This window comes from Trachypithecus francoisi, unplaced genomic scaffold (assembly GCF_009764315.1).
Source record: "Trachypithecus francoisi isolate TF-2019V2 unplaced genomic scaffold, Tfra_2.0 Lachesis_group21, whole genome shotgun sequence".
In the NCBI taxonomy this organism is placed as follows: Eukaryota; Metazoa; Chordata; class Mammalia; order Primates; family Cercopithecidae; genus Trachypithecus; species Trachypithecus francoisi.
Window position 1 is genome coordinate 42,162,342 of NW_022681467.1, and position 21,978 is coordinate 42,184,319.

General features: G+C 44.5%; 1 protein-coding gene and 1 pseudogene across 1 annotated transcript; both read right to left on the reverse strand.

Annotated features, from left to right (window-relative positions):
* Positions 1 to 2,566: 2,566 nt before the first annotated feature.
* LOC117068869 lies at positions 2,567 to 4,832 on the reverse strand (annotated as a pseudogene).
* A 7,232-nt stretch (positions 4,833 to 12,064) lies between these two features.
* On the reverse strand, positions 12,065 to 21,616 carry OCSTAMP (osteoclast stimulatory transmembrane protein). The gene is given in 5 exon segments (XM_033186629.1): positions 12,065 to 12,536; positions 12,538 to 12,599; positions 12,602 to 12,956; positions 15,782 to 16,784; positions 20,968 to 21,616. Coding segments are annotated over 5 exon segments (1,698 nt in total). The 5' UTR covers positions 21,012 to 21,616; the 3' UTR covers positions 12,065 to 12,302.
* Between the last annotated feature and the right edge of the window lie 362 nt (positions 21,617 to 21,978).

Below are 21,978 nucleotides of genomic sequence, written 5' to 3' on the forward strand. Positions count from 1 at the left end.
CTTTACAAAGGCATTAGAGAAAAAATAAGAAAAATTTTCACCACTACTGGACATCGATCATTGGTTTAACTTCTGGTTTTTCTTTCAGCAGGAGAAAGGCACAGCAGTTGTTTTCAAAGAAGTTCAACAATATCTCCTTGCTGACAAAGCTTCAATTTTAGCTCTTGCAAGTGCTTCAGATCCCCTGAGGGCTTTCTGAGGCTGCTATTTGGTCTGCATTTCAGTAGTCCCTATATAGGCCTTGGATATAAGATCCCTTTACCCCCAACCCCCTGCCAACTGAAAGAGTACCCAGTGGTCAAAGCTAGAGCAATTCGGTAACAAAATAAAGTGGCATTAGATTATAACCCAAAGTATGAAATAAATATCTATGAGCCCATACAGATAAAAAATAAGTGACTCAATAATAAATAAATGAGGGGAGAATAGATAAATCTTATGTGAGAATTTCAAATCATTTATGTAGCTACTTCTCCTTCAAGGAGGTAAAGTATTACTCCCCACCTCTTAATGTAGGCTGCGTCTATGACTTCCTCCCAAAGAGGAAGGCAAGGAAGGAAAAGATTAACTTCACAGTGAAGTAACCTTCTGGCAAACACTCCCTCAGCTAGATGATGAAGGCTACATCAGCAGTGGTAAGTCATGGTGATAATATGTACCCTTGATATGCTGTGTTGAGAATAAAGTCTCTCCCTTTATGGGGTTACAACCTTATTACTTTGCAGTCTTTGGACTAGTCGTGCCGAGCTGTTCCAGCTCATACTCCTGCAACTGCTGGCATTTGGAGCGAGCTGAAGGTGGACAATAATTTGAAACCAGCCTGGGCAACATGGCAAAACCCCATCTCTACAAAGGACACGAAAATTAGCCGGGTGTGGTGGCATGTGCCTGTAGTCCCAGCTACTCAAGAGGCTGAGTGCATCTAACAGTCTCTGCTGTTTCCTAAAATAAACCTTTTTCAAAACAAAAGAGCTATTTCATGCTCTGTTCCACAGCCTGTCCATTATTAAGGCAGTAGGTCTTTGGCTTCATCTTATTCAGGGAAATAAATGTTTATACTGATGGCTCAGAATGCAGTGGTCTAGAATGAAGAAGAATGTGGTACTTTTACTAAAGGTAAAACTGCAGATGTGCCACTAGAAGATAGCTCTAAAACGTTGTGGTCTTTTAAGCCAGTCGTTGATCTTTCCAGCTGCTTTTTTGTAATATCTAAGGGCAATATTACTCCTAATATCACAGTGGGTGTATAGCCTGTAATGATATTATTCATAATATCTAAGGAAGATATTACTACTAACATCGCAGTGGATGTACACACTGTAATGATATTATTCATGATACATAAGGGAAATATGACTCCTAATATCGCAGTGGGGGTACAGCCTGTGATAATATTATTTGTAATTTCTAAGGGAGGTATTTCTCCAATATCACAGGGGTGGACATCCTTTGAAGATATGATTTGTAATATCTAAGGGAGATACTCCTCCTAATATCTTCTTTTAGATATTACAAATAATATCACAAGGTGTACATCCACCGTGATATAAGGAGTAATATCTTCTTTTAGATATCACTGAGGCTTTACGTTGCCTTGTGGATTCTGCTCTCTTGAACGACCTTTGACATCCCCTAAGGGAGCTCACTCTAGAGCCCTTCATCAGAGGCCAGGTGAAGACAGAGGCTCTGATGCTATATCAACCACATATTTTTATGTATCCTGACACTTCCACATCTAGGGCCTTGCTGACCTTGTCAGGCCTGTCCCTCCCAGGGTTAGCCAATTCCTAGAGACAGTAAACATCTCACCCACGAGCGTGCTTTTCACATACAAGCTAACCAGTCCAGAGTTCATGCCCCCAGTTACCTACTTCATCAGCCTTCCATAGGACTCACACACTCTAGGCCACTGTTCCTCTGTCCTAAGCACTCCAGGGCCAGGTACCAAACAACTAGGGACAGCCCCTATTCCCAGAGCCTGCTGAAATTACTGAAACTGTAATAGCTAACCTTAGCCCTGCTCATCTTGCTTCACTTACTCCTTCCCGTGGAAACCACCGTAAAGGCTCTTGCCCATGTTTTTGCATCACTCCTGCCTTCTCGCTGACCATAGTGCCTCCCTATTCGGTGCTACATGGCATAGCACTTTCCCTTCTCTTGGGATTTGTGAGTAACAAACTCTCTTTTCAGTGGCAATCGACTCTTGATCTGTTGGTCTCTCCATACCTGAAGAATAATGCAACCTATATATATTTTTAAATCAACTAAAATTTATTTAATTAAGTATAAAGTTACTTTCACATTTGTCTACAACCACAGTAAATACAGTTCTTGGCATAATGCCATGGCCTTTAAAATTTAAAGCCTCCCCACCCACAAGATTCCATATGTAAAACTCCCACTATTGTTTCTATAATAGTGGATTAGTTAATCAAACTATTAAATAAATAATTAAATAAACTATTTAATTAACTATTTATTTAATTAATAAATAAATATTAAATAAACTATTAAAATAGTTATACTACCTAGAATAAAATAAAATGGAAATAATTTACTCATAAGATTCATATTGAAATCATCCTTATTTACAATATACTATCCTGAGAATTATAATTCCGTTCAGTTTCAATTTGAGCAAAAGTGTCATGACTGAAGTAACAGCAGTTACTTCAACTGAAATAAGAACAGTCAAAATGACTTTTGAAGAGAGCAAAAACATTGTCAGGTTTCTTGCCGTGGTTCTGGATCTTCAGTAGCAGGCTCATTTGAAGGCAGACTCAACCCTCAAGGGAACTCGCTCTACCTTCAGGATGTGTGGGTGGGGGAAAAATCCAGGTCTTGGGGGAAGGTAAGGAGGAAAACCCCTCGGTGGATAGACATTTCTCATTGCAAATGGAGCACGTGGTGGACCTGGGACATCCCTTGGTGGCAAATAATCTGAAGAAGCTCCAAACATGGTTCCTGGAGGAGGTGGAGGGAAAGGAGGTCCTCTTCTCATGAACGGGCCCCTCATATCCACTGGCAACAATGGACCTCTGATTGGAGAAAGAGGTGGAGGGAAAAAGCCAGGGCCAGTTGCTTCATTTTCAGCGGGGAGAGATGAATCAGGCATATTTAAATTACCAAGATTATCTTTGGTATCATTTCTACTGGATTCCATTTCTGAAGGCATTGACCCATCCATTTTATCCAAAGAAGGCATTTTAAAGCTTCTGAGTTCTGCTGGTCCAGAGCGTATAGCAGAATTAGAATAAAATCTGTCTTGCCTTTGTGGAGGAACAGCTGAATCAGGATATGATTGTTCTGGTGGAGGAAACATCATCCTACAGTCCTGTTCCCACGGAGGTGACAGGGCCCCAGTGTCAGAAGGAGCCCTGTGAGGATCGGTAAACCTATCACAGCTTGATTCTCCTCTTTCATTGGTAATCTGATGGTCCAGAGGATTCCCTGGGCCTCTTGGACCTCTTCCTCCTCCCTCTGGAAGCAAAGGTGAGTCTCAGTGGACCCTCCAACACAGTTGGAGGATAGAGAAAATATCTCGTTTCAAATGAAGGCCGACCCAGTGGAGAGGGACCATATGAGGAATGCTCTCTGCCAAATGCTGTATTTGGAACGCCAAGTGCATAAGGATCTTTTTCTAAAAGTTTAATTTTAAAGTCTGTTTCAGCTAATTTTTGTCTGTTGTGAGCATTTTCTTTCCTTAAATCATTGAGGTTTCTTTCAGCAGTCCATGCTGCCAAACAATTATCGTGTGCTTTTTTCTCATGGGAAGTAATCTTCCCTTGATAAAAATGAATAGTTCTCTCAAATTCTTCTTCAACATCTTTGGCTCGCAACATGTAGGTCTCCAGCTCTCCAGTGGCATGGCCGATCGTTTCGTCTACTTTAGAAAGTTTCTCTGTCTCTAACCGGTAATTTTCCTCTACTAGTAATTTCCTGTATAGCTTCATTCCATTTTCTTGATATAATTCTGTCATTACCTTAAGTTTCTGTTGAAGCTTCTGATTCTCACTTTCAAAATGTGTGTTTTCCGACTGCAAAGATGCTTGCTCCATCTAAAGATTTTTAATATGCTCTCTGAGCTCTTTCTTGGTTTCATCAACTTCAGATAACTGAATATGAATTTGGTTTCTTTCTCCTTCTAAGGTTGTTAAAGAAGCATTTAACATAGCTGCAAGAATCAGTTTCTTCAAAGCTCCTTTTGGAGGATTATCTAAGTTAGCATCATCTTCCGATTCACTGTTCATGTCTAATTCCAAGTTACCATCATCCATTATGTCTTCTCCAAGCCTAGCAGCCCAATCTTTCATCTTTAGCAAGTGTTCAGTCAGAGTCTCGATGTGATTTTCTTTATCATTTAGAACTTGTTCTGCGTGTACTTTGGAGTCTTCAAATGTTATTTTCTGTTTATTAAGTTCACTCACTTGTTCTTTCCATACTTCAGCTTCTTGAAAAAGCTGTTGCTGGCTTTCCTGAAGTTGAGAATTTTCATTCAAAGCATCTTGTATTGCTATCTTCAGTGGTTCTTCATTCATTTGAAATCTCTTGAAGGTCATTTTGGCTTCAGCTACTTGGGATTTGAGGGATTTTGATGCATCTTCTAGAGACGGTATTCTTTTGGAAATATCCGCCATCAATTCATCTTGTTCAGAATGTTTAGATTTCTCTTCTTTTAACTCGTTTTCTAGAAAGAGTATTTCATGCTCAAGTTCAGAATTGGACCTGTTTACCTTTTCACAGGTTGCCTCCAAACTTTGTGCTTCTGTTGCCTCCTTCTCAAAGCTGGCATCCTCTAAAGATGACTCTACTTCATAGGCTTCATACTCTTTTCGAATAAGGCTAAATTTTTTTTTTTTTTTTTTGAGACGGAGTCTTGCTCTGTCGCCCAGGCTGGAGTACAGTGGCCGGATCTCAGCTCACTGCAAGCTCCGCCTCCCGGGTTGACGCCATTCTCCTGCCTCAGCCTCCCGAGTAGCTGGGACTACAGGCGCACGCCACCTCGCCCGGCTAGTTTTTTGTACTTTTTAGTAGAGACGGGGTTTCACCGTGTTAGCCAGGATGGTCTCGATCTCCTGACCTCGTGATCCGCCCGTCTCGGCCTCCCAAAGTGCTGGGAAGGGCTAAATTTTTCAAGTAGTCTACATTTTTCTTCAATTAATCCAGAAAGTGCTACAGCAAGCTTTTTCTCTCTTCCCACATAAAGCCAACTCCTAACCGATCTAAAACTTCTCCACTAGAAAAAGGGAACAGCAAAAAATCCAACGACAGCTGCACATATCACCAATTCCCATGGAAAACCATAAGGAGTCAAATCTAGTCTCCTGCCTTCAGGCAGTGCTGCCGCAACCCTGCGTGGCTCCTCCAGGACCAGCCCCCAGTAAGGCTGAGGGGTAGCCCTGGGCTCTTTCATAGCGCCAAGGCTGCTCTGGCTGCGGCCGCCGCAGTAACCCAGGCCTGTCTGGGCCACAGCCGCGAAGAACACACAGACTTAGGTTAGGAACAGAATCCGCACCTGGCAACCGGAGCGGACCACTGGGGAGCCGGCTGCGGGGGTAGCTGGTGGACGCGGGAACCCACAGGCCTCACAGGCCCATAGAAAAGGTACAGTAAAAATATAGTATAAAAGATTTTTTAAAAAATATATACTTCTATAGAGTACTGACCATAAATAAATGGAGCTTGCAAGATTGAAAATTGCTGTGGGTGAGTTAGTAAGTGGTGAGTGAATGTGAAGGCCTAGGGCATTACTGTGCACTCCTGCAGCCTTCACAAGCACTGCACACGTAAGCCACACTAATTAATTAAAATTGTTTTCTTCAATATAAATTAACCTTAGCTTACTGTAACTTTTTTACTTTATAAATGTTTAAATTTTTTTCACTTTTTTACTTTTTTGTAATAACACTTCACTTACAACACACATTGTATAGCTGTACAAAAATGTTTTCTTTATATCCTTACTTTATAAGCTTTTATCTATTAATCTTTTTTTTTATTTTTTAATAGTTTTGTATTAAAAATCAAGACATAGACACACACATCAGCCTCGGTCTACACAGGGTCAGGATCATCAATATCACTGTCTTCCACCTCCACATCTTGTCCCACTGGAAAGTCTTCAGGGGCAATAACCGCATGGAGCTGTGGCCTCCTATGATAACAATGCTCTCTTTTGGATACCTCCTGAAGGACCTGCCTGAGGCTGTTTTATGGTTAACTTCTAACCGTACACTCTAAAATAATGACAAAAATTATAGTACAGGTTGGTCCAGTGATAGTGGGTTATCAGGACTTATTAGCATTTAGTGTCACTAAAGTTGGTATAAAACCCTCCACTGCTAAATTTAAATGGTTTACAGTTTTTGTATTTTTTTTGTTTTGTTTTGTTTTGTTTTTGAGAAAGATAGGCTGGGCGCGGTAGCTTATGACTGTAATGTCCGCACTTTGGGAGGCTGAGGCAACCAGATCACTTGAGGTCAGGATTTCAAGACCAGCCTGGCCAATATACTGAAATATCTCTATTAAAAACACAAAATTATTTGGGCATGGTGGTGCACACCTGTAATCCCAGCTACTCAGGAGGCTGAGGCAGAAGAATCACTTGGACCAGGAGGCAGAGGTTGCAGTGAGCCAAAATAGCACCACTGCATTCCAGCTTAGGCAGTAGAGCGAGACCCCATCTTAAAAAAAGAATAACATAGTATATACATAAATATCAATTCCTCATTCATGAGGAATCTTGTTGATCATTCCAGCTGCTTCATATTGAGGAGGGGCATCCTGGGCAGGCGCATACCATGGGCAACTATGTGGTCCCCCAGGAATTATAGGTTAATCTAATACTGTCCTTTTCTTCTGAGACAATCTTTCTTTTTCCAGTCCCCTACTTCCACCAAAGACAAATCTCAGCAAGACAAACCCACCTGCAAAATAAGTTGCAGTCCCATAAATGTGGCCTGATTATCCCACAAAGTACAGCAAGAATCACTGTCCACATAGGCTCTCCTAAACTGGCCTTGCTGGAACCTCTCACAAGGCCATTTCAGTCAAAGACCTGGGAAAATAGCCAGTTCATCCACCTGTGTCACAGTATAAAATAAAATAGATTCTTATTGAACGTATGCAAACAAACACATTGCCATGAATTAAGAACATTCACAAATAATTCACAAATTATGAAGAAATTAGGCATAGAGAGAACTATGCCTCAAATTCTGTTTGAGGAAAGCACCTTGTATTCAAGATACTTAAAGTATACTCACAGGCAATAAAGGCTCCAAAGAAAAATAATTATCCAGGCTCTGAAAAACAAAACAAAAAAAAATCAGCAATATTTCAAAAGAAAAAACCATAAAAAATTATTTCAATCTCCATTAATTCAGTCCATGCAATCAACTTCTGGTATGCTTCATACTGAGTTAGCAATCTTTATGAACATATCAGCATTTCAGTTAGTGCCCTGGAAGTTTTCTCTCTAATCCAATGGCACAGTCTACAAAGTTATCAGAAACTTGCATTCAAGAGGTTGAATTTTTCATAAACTTCCCCAAAGAAGAAAGTCCTGGACTGCAGCTGATTATAAGTCACTTTTTGAGAAGGATCAAAGCAAAACTACAATTGTGGATGACGAAAGTTTTAAGACAGCCATAGTTAAAGGCACAGTTAGCAAGGGTATTTTGTTATTCCTGTGGCATACAAGTTAACACAATAATAATAATTACTGTGACAACATATATTAAGACATATCAGAATTTTAGAACTCTCATATCATCCCGGAACTTCAGGAGGCCAAAGCGGGTGGATCACCTGAGGTCAGGAGTTCAAGACCAGCCTGGCCAACATGGGAAAACCTTACGTCCACTAAACATACAAAAATCAGTTGGATGTCGTGATGCATGCCTGTAATCCCAGCTACTTGGAAGCTTGAGGCACAAAAATCACTTGAACCTGGGAGGCACAGGCTGCAGTGAGCTGAGATTGTGCCACTGCACTCCAGCCTGGGCAACAGAGCAAGACCCATCTAATAAATAAATAAATAAATAAATAAATAAAATCCCAAAGGAAGCTGAATACCACCTCTGATTGACAATGCTTCCTGCATAATTCTAACATAACAAACAACCCAAATAAACCTAATATGCCTCTCTTGGACTTCAGTGAACCTTATACCCAAAAAAGTTATTTTGAGGTCAAAAAGACTGAATTTAGAACTTGAAATTTTGCCATTGGAAAGTTTGTCAGAGATCAAAGTTTTGAGACACCTGACATCACAAAATAGGATTATACAGGTCACTATAAAATAGCCATTCATTTAGCAAAAATGATAATACAAAACAGCTTACCCTTTGATAGTGAGGGACTCAGCTTCCCAAACAACAAGCCCTAATAAAGACAGCATGAGGCCAACTAAGAGGGAGAGACTCTCTTTTTCTGTAGTTTTACTAAAAACTCTCTTATCTCTTACATGAATATTTTGTTCAAGAGAAAACCAAATTTTACCTTTATATTGTATATTATTAATGTTAAAACTAATTTTAATAAAACCTTATAAACAAATCTATCCAATTGTAATCAGTTTCATCATAAGGTAAGATTTCCATAAACTTTTTATAATCTTTTACAATTTTCTGTTAAGAAGTAGATTAATGCTCCAGGAAGGCCCAGATGCTGGCCTTGCATCAGTGTGGTTTTGGTGTTAATGTTTAATTTATAGAAAAATTGAAATAATTTTTTTTGAGACAAAGTCTCGCTCTGTCACCCAGGCTGAAGTGCAGTGGCATGATCTTGGCTCACTGCAAGCTCCGCCTCATGCCATTCTCCTGCCTCAGCCTCCCGAGTAGCTGGGACTACAGGTGCCCATCACCACGCCCAGCTAATTTTTTTGTATTTTTAGTAGAGATGAGGTTTCATGGTGTTAGCCAGGATGGTATCGATTTCTTGACCTTGTGATCCACCTGCCTCAGCCTCCCAAAGTGGTGGGATTAGAAGCACGAGCCACTGATCCTGGCCCTGAACTAATCTTATCCCTCAAAACCGGCCCTTACAATCTCATGTGCCTACCTCTTCTGCAGCAGTCCCTGAGCCCAGAGGGATTGAATAGTTTTAATTTCTGGCCCTGTGTCTTTTTTTTTTTTTTTTTTTTTCTGAGATGGATTGTGGCTCTGTCACCCAGGCTGGAGTGCAATGGCGCAATCTTGTCTCACTGCAAACTCCACCTCCCAGGTCCAAGCGATTCTCCTGCCTCAGCCTCCCGAGTAGCTGGGATTGCAGGTGTCTGCCACCATGCCCAGCTAATTTTTGTATTTTCAGTAGAGGTGGAGTTTCACCATTTTGGTCAGGCTGGTCTTGAACTCCTGACCTCAGGTGATCCACCCACCTCGGCCTCCCAAAGTGCTGGGATTACAGGCATGAGCCACTGTACCCAGCCAGCCCTGTGTCTTTTGAAAGCAGATCACGGCTGGGCACAGTAGCTCATGCTGGCAGATCACGTTAGGTCAGGAATTTAAAACCAGCCTGACCAACATGGCGAAACCTCGTCTCTGCTAAAAGTACAAAAAGTAGCCGGGCATGGTGGCGCGTGCCTGTAAGCCCAGGCACTCAGAGGCTGGAAGCAGGAGAATTGCTTGAGCCCAAGAGGTAGAGGTTGCAGTGAGCCAAGATTGCACCACTGCACTCCAACCTGGGTGACAGAGTGAGGCTCCATCTCAAAAAAAATAAATAAATAAAACAAAAAAAACCCCCAATCATTTTGATTGTCAGCTTCTCCCAGGTCTGATGACAGGGCTTTGACTGGTGTCAATGCTCAGGATTAAGCAGGAGCCAGTGCCTTCTTCAGACCCAAGAGTCAAAGCCCTGTAATTTAACAGCACAAGGATTAGTTAATAGATATTTTTACTCCAGAAAATCCTATCATTCTAACACGTCACAAATTAAAACACTGTGATTTGGTGTTTAGGAGCTACGGCCTGCAGCACTTCAAACCACAGTATTAAAGTAGTTAGGTTATTCCTTGCATATGTCTCATTGCTAGCATTCTAGAGACAGAATTGTGGCTAAAAGCATAAAAAATGTGATAGGTCCTATGCTGAACTTATCAAAGTAAGACAACTAACATTTCTCTCCATCACTAAAATATGGTAAATACCAATATCAGTTTTGGAAGTTCAGTATGAGGATAAATAATCTCCTTTCACTTAAATGCTATACAACAAAACAAGGACAAAGTAAGAACAAGCACACAGTAATTTCTTTTCAGCTATTTAAAAGAGCATCATTGTCGGGTACGGTGGCTCTCACCTGTAATCCCAGCACTTTGGGAGGCTGAGGAGGGCATATCACTTGAGGCCAGGAGTTCAAGACCAGCCTGGTAAACATTGTGAAATCCCGTTTTTACTAAAAAATATTAAAAAATTAGCCAAGCATGGTGGCATGCACCTGTAATCTCTGCTACTTGGGAGGCTGAGGCACGAGAATCATTTGAACCCGGGAGGTGAAAGTTGCACTGAACCCAGATCACCCAACTGCACTCCTGCACTCCAGCCTGGACAACAGAGTAAGGGTCCATCTCAAAAATAAAATAAAATAAATAAATAAATAAGCATCATCATACATGTCCAAGATTGGTTTCTAGATACAGTACTGTCGACTGACCAGGTAACTTTCACCACTAAAATTTTCAAACCAGTGCAACACTTGTGTATATTTTGTTTTCAAGTACACGTATGAAGGCCCATCAGTGATAAACACCTTGGGATCAAAAATCACTAGAAAGTCTCATACTTGTTTTTGTTACTACTTAATCCAAGTCAATGCCACTTAATGTTTTTTGTTGTTGTTGTTGTTGTTTTTTTTTTGAGACGGAGTCTCACTCTGTCGCCCAGGCTGGAGTGCACTGGCGCAATCTTGGCTCACTGCAAGCTCTGCCTCCCGGGTTCATGCCATTCTGCCTCAGTCTCCCGAGTAGCTGGGACTACAGGCACCTGCTACCATGCCTGGCTAATTTTTAGTATTTTAGTTGAGTCGGAGTTTCACCGTGTTAGCCAGGATGGTCTCGATCTCCTGTCCTTGTGATCCGCCCGCCTCGGCCTCCCAAAGTGCTGGGATTACAGGTGTGAGCCACTGCGCCTGGCACTTAATGTTAATAATAGTAAACACAACTAAAGTAGTTTGAAAAAAATCTCAATCAATATAATTTCCATAAGGACTAGGCCAATTTTTCCTGAGCATTAAAATTTTGTGCCCATATTACAGTTGTTCCTCGTTAAAGAAAAAGATCTGAAACCAACTCAAACTATTGATTTCATTGAATTACCTTGGAAATAGGCTAGACATGGTGGCTCATGTGTGTAATCTCAGCACTTTGGGAGGCCAAAACAGGCGGATCATTTGAGGTCAGGAGTTCAAGACCAGCCTGGCCAACATGGCAAAACCCCGTCCCTACTAAAAATAAAAAATTAGCGGTAGTGGTGCACGCCTATAATCCCAGCTACTCAAGAGGCTGAGGCACGAGAATCGATAGAACCCAAGAGGGCAAGTTGCAACAAGCCGAGATTGTGCCATTGCAGTCCAGTCCAGCCTGGGAGACTAAGCAAGACAATATCTCTAATAATAATAATAATAACAATATGAAAAGAATCACCTTGGAAGTAAACACCATTTAAACATTTTAATTCTCACCTGTCTTTTCAAACAACAAAATAAATATACTATCTGCTCAAACCTTATAAAAAATGGTATTTATTTATTTATGTATTTATTTGCCAAGAATCTTAAGGCTCTCATAGATCTCAAGATCATCAGAGGTAAGCAAAGTCAATCAAAAAATTATCTGACCATGTTGCAACCCCCAGAGTTGCTCTGAACCTATGCTGGCTCTGGGGGCTGCATTCTTTGCTCAGTTAAACTCTGCTAAATTTCATTTAAGCTTTTAATTAAACAAGTATTTGTTGTTTATCTGAAATTCAAGTTGAACTGAGTGTCCTATATTTTAATTTGACAATCTAATCCTGGCAATGGAAAGACCCTGAAGGAATTTGAGGCAGAGGAATAACATAATCTAAGATTTAATAAATACATTTATTTATAAAATTAAAACTGTGGGTGACTATAAATGAGTTTAGAGGATTTTGAGGCATATAAATAAGTTCCAGGAGCATTTCTAGAAATTCATGATGCAAGCTCTCCATCTAACAGGTAGAGCAGTTGGTGCAGATGAGATAAGCCTGATCTCCAGCAGGCCTGGAGGAACCACGAGCTGTCTCTGCACCCCTTGTCTTCGCCTTTGCATGGTTCTTTACCAGTTATCCAGGTCTGTCATGCCCAGTATTTCCTTCCATCCTGACCACATCCCTGCGTGGGAAGTAGGTCCCATCAATGGTAAATATGTGGTCGTTATGTAGAGGTGGAAGCCGAGGCTCAGAGCCGTGAAGTGACCTACCCAAGGTCACACAGGGAGGCGGCACAGGACCGAGGTTACAATTCAGGTCTCTGCAACTCCAAAGCTCTTTCCCCTCTCCCTCTCTGCTCTCGGTTCTTCAAGGCATCCAGCCTGCAGTCTATCCATGCCGGAGGCTTGCAGGCAGGTCTGGATGTGGGGCGCAGGAAGGAGCCCCCAGGGACAGCTGCTGGCCTTGGTGCCTGTCGTGTCTTCGCTGAAGCCGGGCGTGCAGGTGGAGGACTCGCCTCGCCTCCTGGGCTGTGAAGAAGGAAGCGGCGATGGCGTGCCGCAGGCGGCGGGCGTAGGCCTCCAGGAGCACCGTGGAGCACGCCAGGAGCTGCAGGGCCCCCGCTGCCAGCGGGGCAGCGGCGCGGGGACACCGGGCGGGTAGCAGTGGGCAGTGGGCGGAGGTGAGGCTGAGCTCCCATTGGTAGGAGCTGTGGACAGAGAGGAAGGGGCTCTCCGGGGGCGGCTGGTTGAAGAGGAAAGGGATGAAGCCCAGGACAGTGTATGCCACCTTGAGAAAGGAGAAAAAGACAGCGTCAACTGAGGGCCCCTCTGGCCACTCCCCACCTCTAGAGGAGGCTTGTCCAGCTTTCCCTGCCTTCATCTGCAAAATGGGTACAGAAATAACCCCATTTCTGTGAAGGAAGAAATGGATGGAATAAGACATCTAAAGTATTCACTAAGGACTCAGCAAGGAGCAAACATCCATAGACAATTTGTTTTCTCTAAAATATTCTGCTCAAAGATACTAACGATAGTAACATTTGTATGGTGATTTTTATTTGGCAAAAGAATCTGTTTCAGACTCCTACTCTCATTGGGTCCTCCTCAAACCCTCAAACCCTCCTCAAAATGCTACCAATTCAACTTTGATTGAAATTCTAAATGATAAGAAAGCATTGTGTCAAAGTTGAATTGGTAGCGTTTTGAGGAGGGTTTGAGGGTTTGAGAGGGACCTCAATCCCAGGGTTTGAGGACCACCCAATGAGACTAGGAGTCTGAAACAGGTTCTTTTGCCAAACCATGTTGTTGGCCAGGCTGGTCTTGAACTCTTGACCTCAGGTGATCCACCCACCTCAGCCTCGCAAAGTGCTGGGATTATAGGCATGAGCCACCATGCCCAGCCCCCTATTTTTTTTTATGTATGCGCGAGAAATATATGACAAAATAAACCTATGTTAAATCATAAGTGAACTATTTTATACAAATACAATTAAAATTCTAAATGATAAGAAAGCATTGTGTCAAAGTTGAATTGGTAGCATTTTCTGCCCTAAGGATACATAAAATAATGATGTGACTTGCAATTGATGACTATCTGAGATTTGGCGAAAAACAGTAAATCAGGGAACATACTTAGAACATTGCCTGACACATTTCTTTACTGTGACCTATGGTAAGAAACGCATTTTATAGGCCAGGCATGGTGGCTTATGCCTGTAATCCCAACACTTTGGGAGGCTGACGTGAGAAGAATGCCTGAGCCCAGGAGTCCGAGACCAGCCTGGGCAACATAGTGAGACACCATCTCTAAAAACATATTAAAAATTAACTGGGTGGTGGTGCATGCATGTAGTCTCAGCTACTTGGAAGGCCAAGGTAGGTGAAGTGGGAAGCTCATTTGAGCCCAGGAGGTCAAGGTTACAGTGAGCTGTGATTGCACCATTGCACCACTGCATTCTGGCCTGGCAACAGACTGAAACCCTGTCTCAAAAAAGGAAAGAAAAGAAATGCATTTTACAGCACCTTGAAAGCACAGATTGTATTGTAATTGAAGAAAATATTCACAAAACCATACACTTCCTTATTGTCTAAGATATAATCTTATAATTTTCCAGTCGATTCTATTTCATTAAAAAAACTGTCTATGACTTCTTAAATTGATTAAATTGATTTTGTGCAGTTTGAAAAACACGTTCTTAGTATGTAATAAATACTTGATAAATATAAGCTGTTAATATTATTAGCTCAGAGTCTGACACTTTGATATGTTTTATGCAATGGACTTTTGTGTGAGACCTCTCTACTCAAAATTAAAAATTAAAAGATCTCTGGTGAAAGAAAGGATCGAAAAATGCAACTCTCGATCTGATAGTAATATATCCGATTATAAGTCAATAGTAAATATTTTCTAGCTCCGCCTCCCGGGTTCACGCCATTCTCCCGCCTCAGCCTCCGAGTAGCTGGGACTACAGGCGCCCGCCACCACGCCCGGCTAGTTTTTTGTATTTTTAGTAGAGATGGGGTTTCACCATGTTAGCCAGGATGGTCTTGATCTGCTGACCTCGTGATCCACCCGCCTCGGCCTCCCAAAGTGCTGGGATTACAGGCTTGAGCCACCGCGCCCGGCCTCTATATCATTTTTAAAATAGTAAATATGGCCGGGCGCGGTGGCTCAAGCCTGTAATCCTAGCACTTTGGGAGGCCGAGACGGGCGGATCACCAGGTCAGGAGATCGAGACCATCCTGGCTAACACGGTGAAACCCCGTCTCTACTAAAAAATACAAAAATCTAGCCGGGCGAGGTGGCGGGCGCCTGTAGTCCCAGCTACTGCGGAGGCTGAGGCGGGAGAATGGCGTGAACCCGGGAGGCGGAGCTTGCAGTGAGCTGAGATCCGGCCACTGCACTCCAGCCCGGGGGACAGAGCGAGACGCCGTCTCAAAAAAAAAAAAAAAAAAAAAAAAAAAAAAAAAAAAGTAAATATTTCAGGCTTTGCAGGCCATACAGTCTCTGTTGCAATTACTCAACTTTGCCTTTGTAGGGCAACCACAGACAATATATCAACAAATGGCATGGCTGTGTTCTAAAAAAAAACCTTATTTACAAAGACTCTGGAAGGCTATTGTTGGCTGCCTTCTGATCAAGCCCATTCCAAAGTCCTCTTCCAGTCCGATATAGACAGGTGTGAGCTATTAATAACAGCCACTCTTTATTAAATATCTCTTATGTGCCATGGAGCTAACTAGGTACTTTAGGACAATATCACACTGTAAGACACAATAGCCTCGTAGGATTAGGATTGATTTGATTTGTACCAATGAGGAAAATGAGGCTAGGACATCCTGCCACTTGTGAAGGGTGACCTTGGACGCAAGTTATTTTAAGGTGTCTGGGTCTCAGCATCCTCACCTGCAATAGGAAGTGGAAATGGAACCCACTTCCTAGAGCTGTTGTGGGTATCCGATGAGTCCCACTACCCGTGGTGCAGGGCCCCATGGCTGATTCACGGGCTATTTCTTGGAGGCAAGTCAAATTTAATCACAAGTCAAGGGTTTAACAGACCGCCCCCCTCTCAAAACAACAACTCCCTTCCTTCTTCCCATCATCATACTTACATCGTACTTCACCGTGAGCGTGATGGGCACAGTTGGCAACTTCTGAGCCCAGTCCACAGTCGCCTGTGCCAGGAGGAAGGCTACATGGTCTGTGGCCGCTGCCACAGCCGTGGCCACCAGGAGGAGGGCAAGCAGCCCCAGCCTTAGAAGACAACTCAACAGCTCCTCCTGTGACAGCCTCAGCCGAGCCGCCTGGAGCAGCCAGGTGGGTGGAGGGGTCACCAGGTGTGTAGCCTGGGCCTGTGCCAACCGCTGGGTGAGCTGTTGTGTGGTATAGATATTGTCAAACCGCAGGTCTGTCAGATAGCAATGGAGGTAATATGCCGACTCCACCAGGAGGCCCAGCATAAACAGCACTGTGACCACTCGCTGGGTCCCTAGCGCTGCTGCCCGGGCCAGGGACTCCAGGCCAGAAAAATCCTCCAGGACCTGCTGAGTGACCCTGAGCATGTGAAGGTAGAAGGCAGAGCCATTGTCCTGGGCCTCAAATGTCAAGCCCCGGCTGCCTGCCTGGCCTGCGGGGCCCAGAGTCCTGGATGCTGCATGCAGCTGGTGAGTGGTGTTGAGCAGACTCTCCAGGGAGCCCTCGGTGACACACCTCAGCACCTGCCCGGCCGCACCCACGTTGGCCAGGATGTTGGGCACCAGAGCAACGGCCAGGGTGGCAGTGCTGTAGGACAGGAGCAGCCGGCGTCCCTGCTCCGTGCCCAGGGTGGGCACGCTGAGTGCAAGCAGGCAGCGGACTGGGGGCACCAGGCCCAGGCTCAGGAAGACCAGGAGGCCACAGACAGTGGCCACCATGGCTGAAGGTCCGGGAGGATAAAGCAGCAAGAATGCCAGCCAGTGATAAACCAGACCTGCAGCAGCAGCAGCCAGGGAGCCACACAGGAAGAGCTGGGTCAGCAGCTGGCCACAGCTGGCTGGAACAGGCTGGGAGAAGGCGTCCCAGGCAGCCTGCAGTGGGGCAAGGGCCTTCCAGAGCCCCAAGTGCCAGGACCTCCACCTGCACACAAGGAAATTGAAGGGCATCTCTATCAGGAGGTGGATGGGTGTCTGTCCACTGCCCCTGCCCCACAAACCCATCAGCAGGCTCTGCTAACAGACTCCACCCTTTTAGTTAGCCACGTGGACCCATCAGAGTAACTCACTGTATACCCACGTGACACAAGCTGAACCAATCAGAGCCTTCCCCAGGATTATTCTTGCTAGAACTGTCAGGGAAGAGAGCCCAACTCAGATGCAGTTCCTGAGGATGTGAGGATGAAAGTCTGTCCTGTTTGAGTCCATCATTACAGTTTTGTGAAGGCAACTGGTCCAAGAGAATGAAAGAGCACAGGTGAAAGAGAGAGAATGAGTAAGAGGAGAGGGAAGAGAAACAATTTCACTTGAATTCATAGTCTTGGTGGCTTGCTGTATGATTCTGGACCTTCTATTCTTTCTGGACTTCAGGGTCTCATCTATAATTTAGGGGTGAGGAGGGTGGACTAGTTGACCTGTGAGGGACTTTTATATTCTATTATCCTTATATTTATTCCTTCAACAAGCGTTTATCAAGCAACGACTTTGTGCTAACCATTGGAGAAACAGGAATGAAAAAAACGAAGTCGCTACCTTCATGGGCTTGCACTATATTAAGAGCGATGGCAGAGGAATAGTAAGGAAAGCTTGGATTCTGAACACATTTTATCGGCAGAGTCAACAAGATTTGCAGAGGCCGATTGGTTGTGGGGTACGAGAGAAAGAGGGAAGTCAAGGATGATGAGGAGCTTTTGTGTCTGAGTAACTGGAAGTACTGAGGTGTCATTTCTTGAGATGAGAACTCTGTGGTCAAAACAGGTTTGAGTGGAGGGGGAGAGAGGAGGAATTCAGTTCAGAACTCTTGAATTGGAGATTCAGTTGAGCCATTCTATGGAGGTTTTGAGAAGGTGGTTGGAAATGGAAGTCAGGAATTCAGAGGGGAGGTCAGGCTGGAGTTATAACATTGGAAGTCATTGATGTATAGACGCCTCCCAATTTTATATCCCTACCTAAAGCCACGGTGCACGATGAGATTCCTCAAGAAAGTGTGTCACTGGGGAGGAAAGACATCCAAGGATATGCCTCAGGGCACCCCAAGGTTAGGGGCTCTTAGATGAGAAGGAACCAGCAAAGGAGACTGGAAAACCAATGTGGCGCTTAGGAAGCCAAGTAAACAAAATGTTTCAAGGAGAAGGGAGTGATCAAGTACGTCAAATGCAGCCAACAGGTCAAGAAAGATGAGGACTGAGCAATGCCTGTTAGCTGCTTAGAGGTCACTGCTGACCTTGGCAGGGACAGTTTGGTGGCCTTTTGGGCCAAAACCCAACTATATTGGGTCCAGGAGAGACAGGAAGGAGAAGAATAGGAAACACAGACATAGACAACTCTTTCTAGTAATTTCTGCAGTAAAACAGCAGAGAAATGAAGCAGTGGCTGGTCCCTACGGGAAATTGGACCAAGAGGATTCATGTAAGGTGAGGAAATCTATAGCATGTTTACAGGTGGGAGATCTCCCCAAGAGGGGAGACATTGACAAAGGGGAGACTCCCTGGAAAGACACCTGTAGGGGTGGGGGCGGAGGGTGAGACTGAGAACATGCAAGGTGGGACTGGTCTTAGAATGGAGCAGGGGTCGTTCATTCTTAATAGCAGGTGGGAAAGCACAGGAAATAGGTACAGATGATGGTGAATGAACAGGCAACATGTGTGCACTTGTGAAAAGTATCCTCTGATATACGCAGAACAGAGTAATGCTTAGGGCATGACCTCTGGACTGCCTGGGCTCAAATTCCTGCTCCACCACTTGCCAGCTTTGTGACCTTGGGTACATATCATTACCTCTCAGCCGTCTCATCTGTAAAATGATACAATCAAAGCAGGTACCTCCTGGGGTCACTTTGTTTCTGGCACATGGTAAGCATCACATCAGCTATTATCTACCACTAGAGTCAGCTCCACCGGGGCAGGGACTTTGTCCCTTTTCATCACTGATATGTCCCAAGTGCCTACAATAGTGTCTGCCGTGTTGTGAGTCCTCCAAAAATATTCACTGGGAGTAGCATGACCGATTGCTTCTGTTTGCTCAGGCTGGCAGGAGGCAAGCTCAGCAGAGAAGGTAAGATGCTGGAGGAGGTGATGGATGCTTGAAGAGGAAGAAGAAAGTACAAAATTGTTGCCCAGGAAAGTGGGAGAACAAATGAACTGTGGCAATAACATATGTGCTGGGCAACCCTGAGGCCCAGCTGAGGTTAGAGATCATACATTCTCTTAAGTGAGAGCAGGCAGAAAGGTTATACAGGAATATGATGATAAAGGGCAGGAAGGGTGGTGGGGAGGCTATCGCTGTGTTGGTTATAGGCAAAGCCGCTGACTTGCTCCACCATCGTCAGCTTGAAGGATAAGCATGTGACTGGGTCTAGTTGATCCAAGTACCTCTGATCCCCTGGCCACAGTGGCTGGTGCAGGGATTGCACCTGCCTGGAGGTGGACCAAGAGAGCTTTCCTCAGGGCTTTGCTGCAATGACAAAACAAAACAAAACAAAACAAACAAAAAAACTACTCTTTGTCACCTTGAAAGCTAAGCTGGTAGGAGGGATGCCTCAAGCCTTGGGGACCACCATGTAGTGTGGATTGGCCTGGGATGAAGGCAACTCAAGGAAAACAGTGTTAGGAAACAGAGAGTCCCAGTAGCCTTGCTGGAGTACCTGGATCCAGATATGCCTGAAGCCCAAATCTGTGCTGGACCACACACTAGAAAATGTCTGTTTTTCTCAAGGCAGTGCAAGATCAACCTGTCACTTGCAACTCAGTGATTTCAGACTAATACAGAAACCTTTGTCAAAGGGCTTCTGGGACAATAAAATGAAATAATGCATGTAAAGCACTTTATACAGGGTCTGACACAGAAGAAGGATCCTATAAAACTGTACCACTTGTTACTCTGACGATACTTATGTCAACGATGTAAATGTTCACTCGAGTCTCCTCTGTGCCAAGCTCTGTGCTGACCCCTGTGGACCCCAAGAATTAAGTCCTGGTCCCACTAAAGGAGTTCACAGTCTAATTGAGGAGACTTAAATAGATCATTAGCGTTTAAGTTCATTAAAAAGGAATTCTGAGCATGGTATGCCTGGGCCTGGACTGGGGTGGGATAGATGGAGAGTGACCCAGTTTTACCTGGGAGTCAGGAAGGCTTCCTGGAAGAGGTGACATTCCAGCTGGGGGTGGAAGGACAAGTATCAGTTTGTAGGTGAAGAAGGGAGTTGGACATCCTTGACAGAAGGAACAGTGTGTGCAAAGGTTCTGTGCTCTGAGTATTGGGAAACAGGGAGTTGGGAGAACCAGAACAGTGGGAAGCGGAGATGTAGTAAGGCCTGTGGGGCTGGAGTGGAGGTCACAATCTTGAAGCCCTAAAGGCTGAATCATATGCAAATGTGTTTTATTATGGCCAACTGTGTGTGTGTGTGTGTGTGTGTGGTGTGTGTGTGTAAGCTGCACCCGTTTGGAAATAAGGAAGTTTCACATTAAAATCTGGGTTTCCAGCTTTTCTTGAGAAATGAGATCTGGGTTAGAGCTCCCACCTTTGCAACAGGTAACTGGAGCTGAGTATCCACTACCTGCCTTCGACAGGGGAGCAACCCTGCAGACTGCATCCCGCTGATCAACGAACGGTCTGTCTGCACACGCAGGTGGCCTCCCACGGGCGCATCTCCTTCCCAGCTCCTGAAGGCATTTGAATTTGGGACTAAACACCCCCTTCTACTATATAATTAATATTTGGAACACAGTAGCTTTTGGAATAATAGCTAATAATAAAAACCATGGTAAGGATTGAAAGCCAGTCCTAAGTCATATTGGATGACAATTCCTGCACGGGGTATTGAAAATGGCAAGGAAACCAGCTGCTGTTTAGTGAGTGCTTACTCTGAGCCAAGCATGTGGCAAGTCCTAAGGATGCGTTTTCTCATTCAATTCTGGCAACAGTCTCGTAGATGTCATTATTACTTACATTTCACAGATGGGGAACTGAGGCTCAGAGAGGTGAGGATTTGCCTAAGATCACACAGCCAGGGAATGGCAGAGCTGAAGATCTGGGTTCATATCCATCACCCCCAACGGCTGACTGTTTTCTCACCTGTAGCCCTCAGTGTCCAAAGTTCCCAGACCTACCTGGTCTTGACAAGGTGCTCAGCTGCTCCTGGGTGGCCTGGCATGCTGCCCGAACAGCAGTGGTTTCAGGCGGGCGGTCGCTGGCAGCCGTGGCAGGTGGAGAGGAAGTGAGGGAATCGCTGGGACTTGGGAATCCCTGTCACTTCTGCTTTTCCACTCTTTAATGAAGCTCTCCTGGCTGCCTTGTCCCGCCCTTTTCGGGGTCCACCTCCCAGAGGCTTAGGCAAGCTGCCTCATCCTCTGCCCACAAGCAGGAGCGGGTGGAAGGTGTGGGAAGAGAAAAAGACAGCCTTTTCCAAGCAATGTCTCTAATCTCGGTAGCAGGATGGTAGAATTAGCCCCATTTTACAGAGAAGGAAACTGAGGCACAGAGAAATCACATAGCTCCCCTTTCCCTCCCACTCCACAGTTGTGTGCCCCAAGGGGAGCCTGATCCCTGCTCTTGGGACTCAGGTGATAATCAGATCCCTGCCAAGTTCTGGGAGCAGTGGCTCTGGTCTCCTTCCCTAGCCCCCTTTAGCCTGACTTGACCTGACTTCACATTTCAGCTCTGTCCCTCGCTAGCTATGAGAGCTTGGGCTGGTGACCTAATATCTCTCTGCCTGTTTTCTCCCCTTAAAAAAAGGTTAATGAGGCCGGGGGCAGTGGCTCACACCTGTAATCCCAGTACTTTGGGAGGCTGAGGCGGGTGGATCACCTGAGGTCAGGAGTTTGAGATCAGCCCGGCCAACATGGTGAAACCCTGTCTCTACTAAAAATACAAAAATTCACTGGTTTGTGGTGGTGCTTACCTGTAGTCCCAGCTACTCAGGAGGCTGAGGCAGGAGAATCGCTTGAACCCAGGAGGCAAGGTTGCAGTGAGCTGAGATCATGCCACTGTTCTCCAGCCTGGGTACAGAGTGAGACTCTGTTTCAAAAAAAAAAAAAAGGTTAATGAAAATAACAGTTAACATTTATTGAGCGCTTACTATGTATCAGGCACTCTTCTAAACAATTTCTCTTCAAATTCAC